Below are 14,845 nucleotides of genomic sequence, written 5' to 3' on the forward strand. Positions count from 1 at the left end.
AATGTACATTAAAAACTTAGCATAGTGTTTAGTACATTAAAAGCACTCAGTGAATGGTAGCTTTTTATCGCTGCTCAGGTTATTGGGTTTTTTAAAATATTTATTTATTTATTTATTTTTGACTGCGTTGGGTCTTAGTTGCGGCACGTGGGATCCTTCATTGGGGCGTGTGGCCTTCTCTCTAGTTGTGGCACGCGGGCTCCAGAGCGCGTGGGCTCTGTAGTTGCAGCACTCAGGCTTAGTTGCCCCTCAGCATGTGGGATCTTAGTTCCTCGACCAGGGATCGAACCCGAGTCCCCTGCATTGGAAGGCTGATTCTTAACCACTGGACCTGAGGTTATTGTTGATGTTGTTTTTGTTTTTATGTTTAAAGTAACCAACAGACTAGAGGCATGGGTTTTCTCAAAAGATGACCAGACCCCTAGTAACCAATATTTAAAAATCATTCTTTCTTGAATCTAATTATTGCCACAACTAAGTAGTAGTACTAAACTGAAAGAATTGTTTAATTGTACGTATGGTGTTAAAAAACAAAATTCAACTGGATAAATTTTAAAGATCTTACGGGCTTTATTCAATGATTCATGAATTGGGCAGCATCCCACGTAGCAGATAGAAAGGAGCTCTGAGGAGCTGTACAACGTGAAAGACCTTTACAGGCAGCGGGCCAAGTAAGTTATAGCTGAAAGCAGATTGGTTGTGGCAATGTTCACCTTCCTTTCGGGCCGGGATGCAGGGGTCTATCAGAAAGATTACCTCACTAGTGCTGACCAGGTGAGTCCAGATTGCCTCGTTTAAGATTCCATGTCTGGGAGAGGCTGAAACTGTAATTAAGTAAAGTATTAAGTTTGGGTTTAGTGACATAGGGCTTAGCGTAAGTGACTCCCTTTGGGGCCTGTTGTCTTGTTTTTAACAATGGGAATATCTTTAACTTTTTTTTACCAAATAAACCATTCTAGGCGAAGGTCCATACAGATGGTTCAATTTCCCCTTTCAGTTACAAGACATGTTATTTCCTTTTCCTAACAAGACATCAAATAATTAACTAATACTTGCCTCTTATGTCCCAGGGGCCATAGCCACAGAGATGACCTCTTAGTATTATTCGTCTCATTTAGCCCTTAAGCTTCAAATTGTGGTCAAGGAAAGCTCCAAGATTCAGAGTTCTCCCTTGAATTCTGAGTTTTCTCTAAGGAAAACCCTCAGAAATTATTTCTGTATTTAGTTCTTAGAACTTGATTTTCCTTTTACTGAAAAGTGTCAATACATTCTCTATTGCCTTTTTTTAATATATATACTTTTTTTTTTTAAGTTTTTAAAATTATTTATTTATTTATTTTTGTCTGTGTTGGGTCTTCGTTTCTGTGCGAGGGCTTCCTCCAGCTGCGGCAAGCGGGGGCCACTCTTCATCGCGGTGGTACGCGGGCCTCTCACTATCGCGGCCTCTCTTGTTGCGGAGCACAGGCTCCGGACGCGCAGGCTCAGTAGTCGTGGCTCACGGGCCCAGTTGCTCCGCGGCATGTGGGATCCTCCCAGACCAGGGCTCGAACCCGTGTCCCCTGCATTGGCAGGCAGATTCTCAACCACTGCGCCACCAAGGAAGCCCCTCTCTATTGCCTTTTAAGAGCTAGCACCTACCAAATGCTAAGCATGTGGCAAATATTGTTTTTTGTCCACTACACAGATTAAGCCCCGTAACCGGCATTACAGCCCCTATGATGTTGGAAACTGAGTAAAGTAACTTGCTTGTGGTCATGCAGCTGGTAAGTGGCAGAACTGGATCAAAATCCAGGCAGACTAGCTCCATGCTTTTAACACTATATTGCTTCTTATTAATTTTTTCTGCAAAATGTGTCTCATGTTTACCCCTTTTTTTCCATCCTCACTGATACGGCATTAGTTCTGAGACTCTCAGGATGTCTTAGCTACATTATTGCAATAGCTTCTGAGTTTCTCTGCTTCCAATCTCTCTCTGATCATCTCTGGGTATCACTGCCAGATTAATTCTCTTAAAACACTGGTTTTATTGTGTCACTGCTCTGATCAAGAAACTACATTTTTTTATTGTGGTAAAATATATGTAATATTTATCATTTTAACCATTCATAAGTGTCCAATTCAGTGACATTAAATACATTCACAATGTTGTGTAACCATCACCACTATCTATACCCAAAGCTTTTTCATCATCCCAACAAAAACTCTGTACCTGTTAAACAATAACATCCTCTTCCCCTGGCTCTTGGTAACCTCTAGTCTACTTTCTGTGTGTACAAATTTACAGATTCAAGAAACTACATTTTGCAAACCGTTATCTTCTACTTTTTCAGGTCTATCCATAATTTGACCACAATCTATTTAACCTTATTTCTTCATATTTTCTAAATACACATTCTCCAATCTAATATCTGTTTTCTTGACACTCTGTTCTCTCAACTATTGTAATTATATCCGTAGTTAACACCACACAGTTCAGCATGTTGAACCAGTGAGTTAGAACTGGATTGACTCTTATAGGTTTGCTAGTGCAATCTCATTTCACAGGCTAGAGAGCTTACCAACTTGCTTGAAGTCACACACAGTTGGTGGCAGAGATGGGATTTGAACACAGAATCCAAATCTTTTAAAACTACAGTTTATTGAGCACTTACAATGTCAGACACAGTACTGAGCATTTTACATTGTATTTTCATACAAGTCTTGGGGAGACTTTATCATTATTACTATTATCATCCTTTTCTACAGATTAGGAAATCCAAATTCAGAGAAGAAATTTGCTTACTCTCGTCATTCTCCTGCCTTCTCTTAATAATTAAGTATATAATAATTAAATATAGACTTGGATTTTTCCATGTACATGAACCTTTTCTTCTCCACAACGAGGCCGTAAATCCTATGAGAGCAGTGATCATGTCTATTCTAGCCTGGCAGAACCTAGCATCATGCTGTATTCACATTGTTCGGTAAATAAACATATGGATAAACCAGTTGGTGTGCATGGTATTTGGGAGGATTTGTTCCAATCTTGGCACTATATTTTAAATACAAAGGATATGAGTCATGATAACGGCAACGCAAATCCGTATAATGAATGCAAAAGTGTCCTGATATCATCACAATGCTGGCACAGGGCTGACACTCATGAAACTGCAGTTGCCCCATCCTGCGCTTCACAATTTACAAAGCCGCACCTCAAAAGTCAGTTTTGGGTTCTGTCCTTCAGCTCCGCGTCGGTGCCATTGACAACTGCGGAGATCGGAGCAGGATCGGAGCCGCTTGTGTAGGTGGTGACTGTTGCTTCTGACGCAGGTTTGGGTTTTGTTTGGTTTGGAGTTGACATTTCAGCTAGGCTACCTCTTGGTAGGCGAGACCTGAGTTCTCTGGGTGGCTGAGGTGGCACCGTGGGTCAGCCCCACCCCTCTTTCTGGTATTTGGCCCAGGGTTCCCGCAACACTCAGCCCCGCACAAAGATGGCGTAGAGACCAGGCTGGGCCAATGGGGAGTGGCGTTGCTCCCGGTTGCCTACGTAACAGCCAATGGGCTGCGGGAATTGTGCCCAGTGCGGCTGCCCGGGATGGCGGCGTCAAGTGCGGCAGGCACTGGAGGTGGTGGCGGAGAGGCAGGTGGCAGGGGCGAGCCCGGCGGAGCGGAGGTCCGCCCCGCGTCAGGGCGAGACGGTCATCCCGGAAGGCCGAGCCCAGGTTGGCTGGCAGCGCGGGTGGGAGGGGGCCGGGAGAGTGTGGTCTGGGAGGAAGGGACTGAGGAGCCCAGCCCGAAATGACAGGGACTGCGGGAGCGCGGCTCCATACCGAGGGTTGCTGCCCCGGAGGTCCTAAACCCGGGCCTCCCGTCTCTACCGCGGGGTCCGAGGCCCGAGCCCATGGCCTCCGGGATAGAGATCGGGGTACGTGGGCGCTGTGTGCAGAGGAGATCGCAGATCAGTGTGAGCAGAAGACCCCTCTCGCCCGGGAGAGCGGACCTGGGGTGAGGGAAGTAGCGGTGCTGGAAAGCCAGAACCGGGTGGGAGAAGGAATGGGGAGGTCGACGAGTAAGTGTTGCCTTGTTGCGGTCTAGGGCTTTGTTTGCTCTGCGTCCGCCTCTATCACACTCTGGTGGAGAGACGTCCCCCACATACATCCTTGGGAAGTAGGATGCTTAAATTAGTTGATGGTGGCATCCCTACTGTCTAGCATCTCCAAACTGCTTAGGTACCACCGGGAGTCACTCGGTTGTATTAGAACCCAGCCCAGGAATTTTACTTTCTCATGAAATAGAATAGTATCCTGGCAGTCCCCATCACCCCAAGGCGTCTGGGGTTTTTCTGTTTGTTTTGTTTTGTTTTGACCTTCTTTCTGGTGTCAGGATTTTCTTCCCACTTTCTTCAATCTAGCTGTCCCACAGTCTTCCTAAATAAGACCTTTATCTAGTAGTGGTACATTTGTTTACTTTTCCAGTGGAAGGAAGAATTATAGTGAAAGAGACTTACAGACTTAAAACAAAGACAGTTATTTTAAGCTCACTTAAAATACTTTGAAAAGAACATTTGACTTTTTGTTCTAGGTCCATTACAAGCCTGATTTTTGTTCATCAAAGCCTTCATTTTCTTCTCTTTAGGATTCTAAATACCTAAGAGCTGCTTTCTTTATAACTGCAAGAACTTTGACAAGACTGTCATACCCTGGGGAGGGTGGCTTTAGGGGGACAATGTGAAGCTATATGTAGGTAGTTAAGGTGGATGCCTCCAAAAAATATTCTTAAACTGAAAATCTATTCTCTTTTATGTTAGTGTTTTTTTTTTTTAATCTTCTGGATTTGGACACAGGTTACTGTGGATGCATAAATATTTTTTAACCAGTTTGATTTCTGAAATTAAAAAAAAAAAGGACAAATGGAATGGAAACAAAAGTTCTCATTCCTGTCTTCGAGTTCTATTTGGAAATGTCTGGGGCAGGAGAAAATAAAGATAGCAAGGATATAGTCTATTGTGCAGACTAATAGTGTGTTGGTTTATAGGCACAAAATAGTCATTTTCTTTTAGATAAATGTTTGGATTGATCCTTTGCAACCCTTCCATCAAGAGAGAGAAAGGGTGGGCATCTGTTAAGAAGCATGAATCATCTTGGCTTTGTAACTACATTCCACATGTAAATCTGAAGCCTAAACTCCTAGGCCATCTGTTCTCTTTAAAAAGATTTTTTGAATAGCTGATACAAATACTGATTTGCATTCCTTTAAAGTATTGGTTTTTTTAGTCTGCATCAGCACTGGCTATACTTTATTAAACTAGATTTGTCTCAAGGACCATGGTTACTGATAGAGTTCTTTTTGGGGTCAGTGGCTATACAGCTATTAATTAGCATGGCTAACTACAGAAGTCATGAATGAAAACCCTGATTCTGCCTCAGGCAGTGACAATATCAATTATCTGGACACATGTAGAAGTTTCAAGTCAAGTGTGTTCAACCATGGCCTGAGACACATGGAGTGTACATTTGTTTCCTTTAGTTAGCACTTCTAATTGTGTTCTTGGGAATGCACATCATTTTGACAAGCAGCTATTGAAGTTTGCTATATCTCCCTAGAACAAAAAGGAATGGGAATTTCTAATATGTGCTTTTGAAAACAAATGGGAGAGGATGGTGGCAGGGATAGGTTGAGGGACGATGTTCCCATTACAATTGCTGTATAACCAATTACCCCAAACTTAGCTGCTTAAAACAACCATAGGATGCTCACAGATTCTGTGAGTCAGGAATTGGGAGATGATCTCTCTCTGCTCCATGATACATCAGCTGGGATGTGGGCTCAGTGGCTGGGGACTGGAATCATCCTGAAGGCTCCTTCACTCACTCCTGGTGCCTGGGCTAGGATGATTCAGAGATGAGGACTGCCAACTGGAAGCACCAGCATATGTGACTTTTTATGTGGCTCGGCCTCCGCTGAGCATGGTAGCCTCAGGATAATCAGACTACTTATGTGGTGGCTCAGGTCTCCAAGCTCAAGTTTACCAGTTAGCAAGATGGAAATTGCATTACCGTGTATGATCTAACCTCAGAACACACCATCCCTTCCATCACGTTCTATTGGTTGAAGCAATCACAAGCCTAGCCAGATTCATAAATGAGGAGTTAGACACTACTTTTTGATGGGGCACTGGCAAGGTCAAATTGTGGAAGAATGTATAAGACAGGAGATATGATCGTGAATATCTTTGGAAAATACAGTCCACTCTATTTGGTAATGAGAAGCTAATCTTTCAAGTTTCATTGGCTTCTTTGCAATATTTAGGATATATTGCCCAAGAGCTAACAGCATACCAAAAGAGTGGCTAGGTTTACAGTTGGAGGGGCTGGGTAGTACTTGGTCCCTAGATAATCCTCAAACTGGAGAAGAACTGTTCCCTTTCTTTCAAGTTCCTTCTACTGGTGGGATGCCACTGTTTGGAAGTTTCACATAGCCTTGAGAAAAAGTAAACACACAAGAGGCTGAGCCCCTGTGTAGTCAGTCTGGCTCCTCAAATTGCACTGAAATAACTCCTTCCAAAACTTCGAGTACTGCTGAACATTGAAAGGAAATGTCCTTAGCTTATCATCTTCCTGTAGAAATAATGATTTTGCGTTTATGTGTCAGAACGGTTGTTTAGTTTTAAGATTTAGTAGAAGATGTAACCATTCATATTCTGACTTGTTTCGAAGGAATTAAACAGCTCAGATTTGTGCCATAAGCTGACTTTTAGTTCTCTGATGTAATTAGTTCTCAGGAGAGCTGATGGTGACCTCTAGCTATCAACATGCCTATCTGGACTGGAAAGCGTTTTCCTCTGTACTTTCGATGGAAAACTGCTTCTCTTCCTCTCATTAATGTTGTATTTGCAATGGAGTCATGTTGACCTCTACCCCAGGCATACTCTGATGCTGGGCTGATGATAAGAGGCTCGTGAGCCTGAAATTAGATGCTGACCTTGTGGAACACTGATGGGACAGAGATGGCACAGCAGGTGCCAGCCACTGAGAAAATAGCCCCCCAGAGGTACTGAGGGGCATTAAGACTAGAAAATGATCCTTGTCTTGGGATACCTTCTACAATGTGAGGGACCCTGAACATGGAGCTCCTGAGTAACTAGAAAAGTGAGAAAAATCCCAGTTGTACCTATGGGAGTGACTCCAAACATCACCAAAAGAGCTTCCACAAAGCTGGCCTTCATTATGGGGGTAGAAATGAATGTCTCTCCATATTTGGGTGAGAGCACAGGGCTTCTGCTCTGTTCAGGCCAGGCTGTCTTCACATCAGACCATTTCTGAGCTTTCAGCATCTGCATCAAAATCATTATGACATAGACCAAAATTAGAATATCCCATAGGGTGCTGATAAAGAACAGATGAGTGGCTATAATTTACTTTTCCCCTACTTAGTACTTACCTCATTAGTCAAAATTGCTGATATTTTTTCAAAATGTCATTTGAATTTGTAAGGAAACACAAAAGATCCTGAATAGCCAAAGCAACCTTGAGAAAGAACAATAAAGCTGGAAGTATCACGCTCCCTGGTTTCAAACTATACTACAAAGCTACAGAAATCAAAATAGTATGGTACTGGCACAAAAACAGGCACATAGATCAACGGAATAGAATAGAGAGCCCAGAAATGAACCCACACTTATATGGGCAATTAGTCTACCACAGAGGAGGCAAGAATATACAATAAGGAAAACACACTCTTCAATAAATGGTGTTGGGAAAACTGGACAGCTACATGCAAAAGAATCAAATTTGACTACTTTCTCACACCATACACAAACAAACAAACCAACCCTCAAAATGGAGTAAAGATTTAAATGTAAGTCATGACACCATAAAAATCCTAGAAGAAAACGTAGGCAGTATGCTCTTTGACATCGGTCTTAGCAATATTTTTATGGATATGTCTCCTCAGGCAATGGAAACAAAAATAAAAATAAACAAATGGGACTTAGTCAAACTAAAAAGCTTTTGCACAGTGGAGGAAACTATCAACAAAATGAAAAGGCCATCTACTAAATGGAAGAAGATATTTGCAAACAGTGTATTTGATAAGGGGTTAATATCCAAAATATACAAAGAACTCGTAAAACTCAACATCAAAGAATCAAACAGCCTGATTTAAAAATGGGCAGAGGTCCTGAATAGACATTTTTCCAAAGAAGACATACAGATGGCCAAGAGGCACATGAAAAGATGTTCAACATCACTAACCATCAGGGAAATGCAAATCAAAACCACAATGAGATATCACATCACACCTGTCAGAATGGCTGTTATCAAAAAGACAACAAATTACAGGTGTTGGGGAGGATGTGGAGAAAAGGGAACCCTCGTGCACTGTTGGTGGGGATGTAAATTGGTGCAGCCACTGTGGAAAACAGTATGGTGGTTCCTCAAAAAATTAAAAACAGAACTACCATATGAGTGGAAGTGGAGCACTTCCACTCCTGGGTATTTATCTGAAGAAAATGAAAACAGTACTTAGAAAAGATACATGCACCCCTATATTCATTGCAGCATTGTTTACAGTAGCCAAAATATGGAAGCAATCTAAGTGCCCATCAATAAATGAATGGGTAAAGAAGATATGGTATGTGTGTATATATTCCATATATATATATATACACACACACACACACACACACACAATGGATATACATATATATATATATATATATATATGAATACTACTCAGCCATAAAAAAGAAAAAGAATGAAATCTTGCCATTTGTGACAATATGGGTGGACGTAGAGGGTACTATGCTAAATGAAATAAATCAGAGAAAGACAAATGCCATATGATTTCATTTATACGTGGAATCTAAAAAACAAAAAAAATGAATAAACATAACAAAACAAACAGAGTCATAGATACAGAGAACAAACAGGTGTTTGCCAGAGGGGAGGGGGTGGAGAGATCAGAGAAATAAGTGAGGGAGATTAGGAGGTACAAACTTCCAGTTACCAAAAAAAAAAAAAAAGGAAAGAAAGAGAAATAGGGATTGCATTTTAAAAAATATGTCAAATGATTCTATTTGTCTCTGTTTATATTTATTGGTGTTTTGGGTATCTTAACTCCCTTCTTATAGAATATCCTTGAGTATAAATATTCTTTTACCACTCATATGAAGCTATACCTAGCCAGTCTCCAAATGTTACCGGGTTGTTTTTGTTTATCCTATGATATATCTGTGATAATCATTCCTGCTCCCATTACCCTGTTATCTCCCTAGTTCAGGCTTTATGATCTCATACCTGGGTATATCAGTTAGCTTTTGCTAGGTGTGTTATTACACACCATCCCCAAAACATAGTGGCTACAACAACCATTTCTTTAGTCCGTGATTCTGTGGGTCAGTGATTTCGGGCTGGGTTCAGGAGGGCAGCTCTTCTAGTCTTGCCTGAGCTCACCCATGCATCTGTGGTCAGCTGGGACAGCTGCTCCCCGTGGCCTCTCACCATCTGGCAGACTAGCCTGGGCTCATTCATGTGGAGGCAGAACAGTTCCAAGTGCAGTAAGAGAGCAAGCCCAACAAACAAGTGCTTTTCAAAACTCTGCTACATCACCTTTGCTAATGTTCCATTAGCGAAAGCAAGTCAGATAACCCACCCAGATCCAACAGGCAGAGGAATAAATAAGCTGCCTCTTAATGGAGGATCTGCAATGTCTGCAAGGGCATGGATGGAGGGAGAACACTTTGTGCCCATTTGTACAATCGACTAAATGATCACATCTCCTGCCTTGCAGCTTTTCTGGCTGCAGGCTTTTGCTGTTCCAACCCATCCTGCTTCCTTCTGCCACATTCATTTTCCTTAGACTCTGCTTTCATATTTCGTATTATAACCCCCAGAGGTTTCTTCTTTTCCATACCTTATCAGCTATCAACCCTTCTGCCTAGCTTTCAAAGGTCTCCTTAAGCTGGCCTGACCCTAAAAGCAGAGCACATGGTACAGGGGAAAAAGAACTAGCAGCAGTCAGGGGAGGCATGGGCACGAGTTCCATCATCATCATTGTTCACTAACTAGTTTTTAACCTCTTGGGGGCTTCTGTTTTCTCCAAATGTTTCTCCCTCCAAAATGAGGGAGTTTGGATTAAATCTGAGAGGTTCTTTTCAGATTTAAGATTTAGGTTGGGTGTACGTAGGTGAATTTGTTTCCTGTTACTCCCTAAATAAACCTTCAACTCGAATAAGACCCAGCTTCTTAATTCCCACTGCACATGTCGTGTTTACATTGCTTTGTGCTTTCATTCCCCATGTTTTCTCAGTCTGGCATTGCCCTTTGCGTTCTTCACTGCTTGTTTTAAATTCTGCCCATCCCTTGTCTTTGTAATCTCTGCCATCCAGTTTGGCACTTAATTATATTATCTCTCGTATTATTCAGTGTTTCAGTTGTTAGTCTTATCAGCTAGATTATAAACTCATCGAGGAACAAGACTATATTTTATACATTGACTAAGCACATGGTAGGTATCAAGCAAATATTTACAGATTAATCCTAAATTTCCATCCCAGGTCTTAGAAAATTGGAACCGGCTGAAGACCTTTAAGACAAGTAGGAGGATGGGCAGAGGTGGCGATGATGGTGGTGGTGGTTGGAGAGGGGGGGATTTTTGTTAAATGTACTCAAGGTAGTTTACACTTACCAGGCTGGTAGCCTTTAGAAGGTATCTATAAAATTGCTTTACAGGCCTTTCCTCCAGCCATCCTATGACACTGGTTCTCCTCTGCTTATTTCTTGCAGTTTTCATCCTTCTGTAATCTGTCACCATGACCCTGACAAAAGGTTCCTTCACCTACTCCAGTGGGGAGGAATATCGTGGCGAGTGGAAGGAGGGTGAGAGGACCCGTGGGGAACATCCAGTGATGAACACTTCATTTGGCTGAAGGACAAATACATCAGGATATATAAGACAACTTTATGAGTCTTCATTTCTAACTTCTAAAGCCAAATAGTGCCTTTCCTTTATTTGATTTTAGGATTATAAATAAAGGAATTGGAAAATGCTATTGTTACTCCAATCTCCAGAAATAAGTTAAATTTTCCCACTTCTAAATTTAAAGTGTTTTAACACTCTTTTTTTTTTTTTTTTTTTTTTGCCATGCCTCGTGGCTTGCAGGATCTTAGTTCCCCGACCAGGGATTGAACCTGGGCCTATGTCAGTGAAAGTGCCGAGTCCTAACTGCCAGGAAACCCCCCAACACTCTTTTATCCTTTAGTGGTATTACTTGGGAATTGTTTTTATAAATGCTAACTTACTCAGCAGAGCAAAATGAATTATTTTTAGGGCCCATAAATTGCAAAGTACAGATTCATTGTAATGACTTGATTCTAGTGAATCTTAAGGAAGAAATTAGGGCAGACACTCAAGAGCAGATGACATTCATTGCCTTGAATTTCCTGTGACAGCTCATTACATTTGGAAGTATCTATTCACAGGAAGGGCAGAATTCCTCCGAGCCTGAGGCTATACAGGAAGCACTTTAATGATGTTCAGTTTGGAAACAGTCTGGCCACTTAAAAGTCTCATGGGTCCAATCCTAGCAAACCCGGAACTGCCCCGAGGAGACTTGACTCTTTATAGTTGTGCCAACGAAGAGCAGTTCACACTGTTTCCAGATGTGTCATTCTTTTCATGGTAGATCCCTGCAGCTGATGAATTTTTGAGCCTTGAGAGGAGAAATTGTGCACATGGGACGTGACCTTGCCTCCGTACATCCCCAGCCTTTTCTCTTGCCTCCCAAACACCTACTGTCCCCTTTAATGTGACCTTTTAGAGGAGAGTCTTCTTGAGGCTCTGCTGGGCAGTCTCTATCCACCAAAAGAACGCCCTTGTACCGGAATGGCATTGCTGCTTCTCCAGTATCTTGCTCTGTTCTCTGGTCAGTTCAGTGGGTAAGCACAGCCCTATTGATGGAGCAAAGCTCAAACTAGTGTTGCCAGTCAGGCTGTTAGGTTTGCCCAGCAGCTTCATGGTGTCGGAGGGTACTTTAATTTTTTCTCAGAGTGTCAAGGCAGTTAAGTGTTGAGGGCTCCAGAGTCAGTCTGCCGGCTGCATTTGCTGTCTTGCTGTACCACTTAGTTGCTCTGTGATCTTGAGTAAGTTTTTTATCTTCTCCTTGCCTTGGTTTCTGCATCTGTTAATGGGAATAGTAATAGTATTGGGCCTACCTCCTAAGGTTGTTGTGAGGATTAAATAAGATGATAAATACAAAGTGCTTAGAAGAGTGACTGGCACATAGTGAAGGCCCTGTAAAGTTAGCTATTGTGATTTTTATTTAAAATTTTTTTAAGCTATTGTGATTTTTCAGTGCTCTCTTATCTTCATACTTGGAGAGACCTGCTCCAAATCTGTTGGTTGTGACTTAAGAAGGGAAGATCTTAGTAGCCAGGTTATTACTCTGGGTAACAGTTCTCTGCCCTGCTAATGTCACTCCTTCTCGTCTTTCCTTTGTGGATGGGGTGATGCAAGGCAAGGGATGTTGGACTGTGAGAGGGGACCCTGAAGCTGCCCCATCCCAACCTGACACCCGTCTTCTCTTTGCTCAGGCCGCAGACATGGTTTTGGTCAACTGATGTTTGCAGATGGCGGCACCTACCTGGGCCATTTTGAGAATGGGCTCTTTAATGGCTTCGGGGTACTAACCTTCTCAGATGGCTCGAGGTGGGTACTGGGTCATCATTCCTTTCTCAGCCTTAAACTAGGGAAGGGAAGTTCTGTTCTAAAAGGGATAGTGAGAAACATCTGGTCAAACCTGAGCTTGTCCCGGGCCCTCTGAAAACAGGCAAGGAGTAGCGTTCGTTCTTTTATTGGTTACTTTATAAATGCCTCTAAAATTTGAAATGGCAAGGAGGTCAGTGACCTCCCACCCCACCACTGCCCTCTTAGGTTATTTCCTTGTGATTAGAGCCTCGTATCATACACACTGTCTGACCCTTCTCTGCTGGGTGGGTGGGTGGGAGCTCTGGAAGAGTGGAATCAGCTTTGCTCCTTGGCGTTGATAAACCCCACATTTGGTGTTGGCAGCTGCCTGACTCAGTTATCCTGAAGGCTGACATCTCGTGTTTCTGCAGGTATGAGGGGGAGTTTGCCCAGGGCAAGTTCAACGGCGTCGGAGTCTTCATTCGACATGACAACATGACCTTTGAGGGGGAATTTAAAAACGGCAGAGTGGATGGTTTGGGTAAGTTGCGGCCCAGCAGGACAGGTGACTGAGGCGAGCATAAATGGGTGGAAGGGCACCTTTGCAGCTTTAATCCTCCTGGTGATGCCCAGCAATGCATAGTGACCGGGCGCCGATGCCGGGTCATCGGACTCACCAACAGAGTACCCAAGGGCTGCAAACTTTTCTCTCCCTCGGCCTCTATGTAGCAAGCAGACCTCCCAGCCACTAATGCCACCGTCACACCCATATTTTCTCTGGCCCCCTCAAAGGCCTGCTGACTTTCCCTGATGGTTCTCACGGAATACCCCGCAACGAAGGCCTGTTCGAGAACAACAAGCTTCTGCGGCGCGAGAAGTGCTCGGCAGTGGTTCAGCGGGCCCAGAGCGCCTCCAAGTCAGCCCGGAGCCTCACCGCCTGACGCGGCGCTGCGCCCAGCTGACAGCAACGCCCCGCCACCCGCTGGGGGTGAACGAAAGAATCCGATGCGAGAGGAGATGAGAACGACCATGGAGCAGAAGTCCTGGGAGGGGCCCCGTCACCTGCCAGGCAGGGCTTCGGTCACAGAAGGTCTAAGGCTCGGGCCTCTGGCCTTGCAGCAGTGGTACCCGGTGTGCCCTGCCCTTCTCTCGCTCATTGGTACTCTCTGTCCCTAACACCGTGGGTCACCCGGTGCAGACCTGCTGCTGCCTTCTACTTCATTTTCTGCCAAGTGATACAGAGTCTCTTCCTTCTGCCTCTATTTGGGGCAGATGATCCCCGCCCCAGATTAGGGCCAGTGCTCTGTGCTGCCCTGGAGAAATAAGGAAAACGATAGGAGTGGCTTAGACAGTATAGCGGTCCTGTGAAAGTCAAGGCCAGAGCTTTTCTGTATGTTACCCCTGCATTCGCTTCTGGTTGGCATCATGGCCCCAGGCCTTCCACTGTGGCTGACCAGACTGGTCCTCGTGTCTGCTTATTGCTCCTGTGAAGGGTTCAGTGAATGCTATTTCCCTCTCCCTTGACTTTACAAGCAGATAATTTGTGCTCCTCTCTCCTTCCTTAGACATGGGAAAGGATCCCTTTAGTCAGAAAGAAACCGATATAAACAGTCATCTTATAACTTGTATTTATAACTAACTTCAGGGCAAGGGCAGATATCTGTGGGCCCCATCAGGCCCTGTCATGGAGTGAACTAAATCCTTAAGGATGGCTTGGGCTGACACAGCTTCTTCCCAGTGGACCAGTAGGTCAGACCCACCTCAACCCCTTGGGGTTCAGGTAGAATTGGACCCATCTTGGGATGGCAGTGAACTAAAAGAGCATTTGTTTCACTGTAACTCTTCCACCATGAGCCTTGGCCATCAGGCCTAGGGATCAGATCTTGATTGACTGGATCCCTGCACAGTTCATCACAGAGGCCTCCAGTTACCCTGCGACCCAAACATGCACCCCCCAGCCCCTTATCCTCACACTGAATGTCTCCTCAACAGCAGATTGTGGTGGAAATTAGAGCCGTGTGCCTCTATTTATTCTCTGAATTGTACTGTAGAAACAAGTGTTTATGAGGAATAAACAAATCACCAGAACTGCCTATACTTAGTTTTCTTGACTCTCTTGCTGTACACCCTTATGAATATTGACCCATTTGCTGTTTCTAAAAGTTAATTATAGATGGGGGCT

The 14,845-nt window shown here is 43.6% G+C and overlaps 1 protein-coding gene across 1 annotated transcript; it reads left to right on the forward strand.

The window, feature by feature from the left end:
- The first annotated feature begins 3,563 nt into the window (after positions 1-3,563).
- Positions 3,564-14,756, forward strand: MORN4 (MORN repeat containing 4). Its single transcript, XM_007187407.3, has 5 exons — positions 3,564-3,701; positions 10,764-10,856; positions 12,570-12,684; positions 13,095-13,204; positions 13,456-14,756. The coding sequence occupies exons 2-5, from the start codon at positions 10,790-10,792 to the stop codon at positions 13,602-13,604; spliced, it is 441 nt and encodes a 146-aa protein (XP_007187469.1). The 5' UTR covers positions 3,564-3,701; positions 10,764-10,789; the 3' UTR covers positions 13,605-14,756.
- Positions 14,757-14,845: the final 89 nt, after the last annotated feature.

Source organism: Balaenoptera acutorostrata, chromosome 16, assembly GCF_949987535.1.
Source record: "Balaenoptera acutorostrata chromosome 16, mBalAcu1.1, whole genome shotgun sequence".
In the NCBI taxonomy this organism is placed as follows: domain Eukaryota; kingdom Metazoa; phylum Chordata; class Mammalia; order Artiodactyla; family Balaenopteridae; genus Balaenoptera; species Balaenoptera acutorostrata.

Excerpts from the sequence above, each read along its gene's own strand:
- MORN4 (XM_007187407.3), top strand. The coding sequence starts at position 10,790 with ATGACCCTGACAAAAGGTTCCTTCACCTACTCCAGTGGGGAGGAATAT. Across the intron at positions 10,857-12,569 it reads TCGTGGCGAGTGGAAGGAGG|GCCGCAGACATGGTTTTGGT; the intron begins GTGAGAGGACCC and ends CTCTTTGCTCAG. Across the intron at positions 12,685-13,094 it reads ACCTTCTCAGATGGCTCGAG|GTATGAGGGGGAGTTTGCCC; the intron begins GTGGGTACTGGG and ends GTGTTTCTGCAG.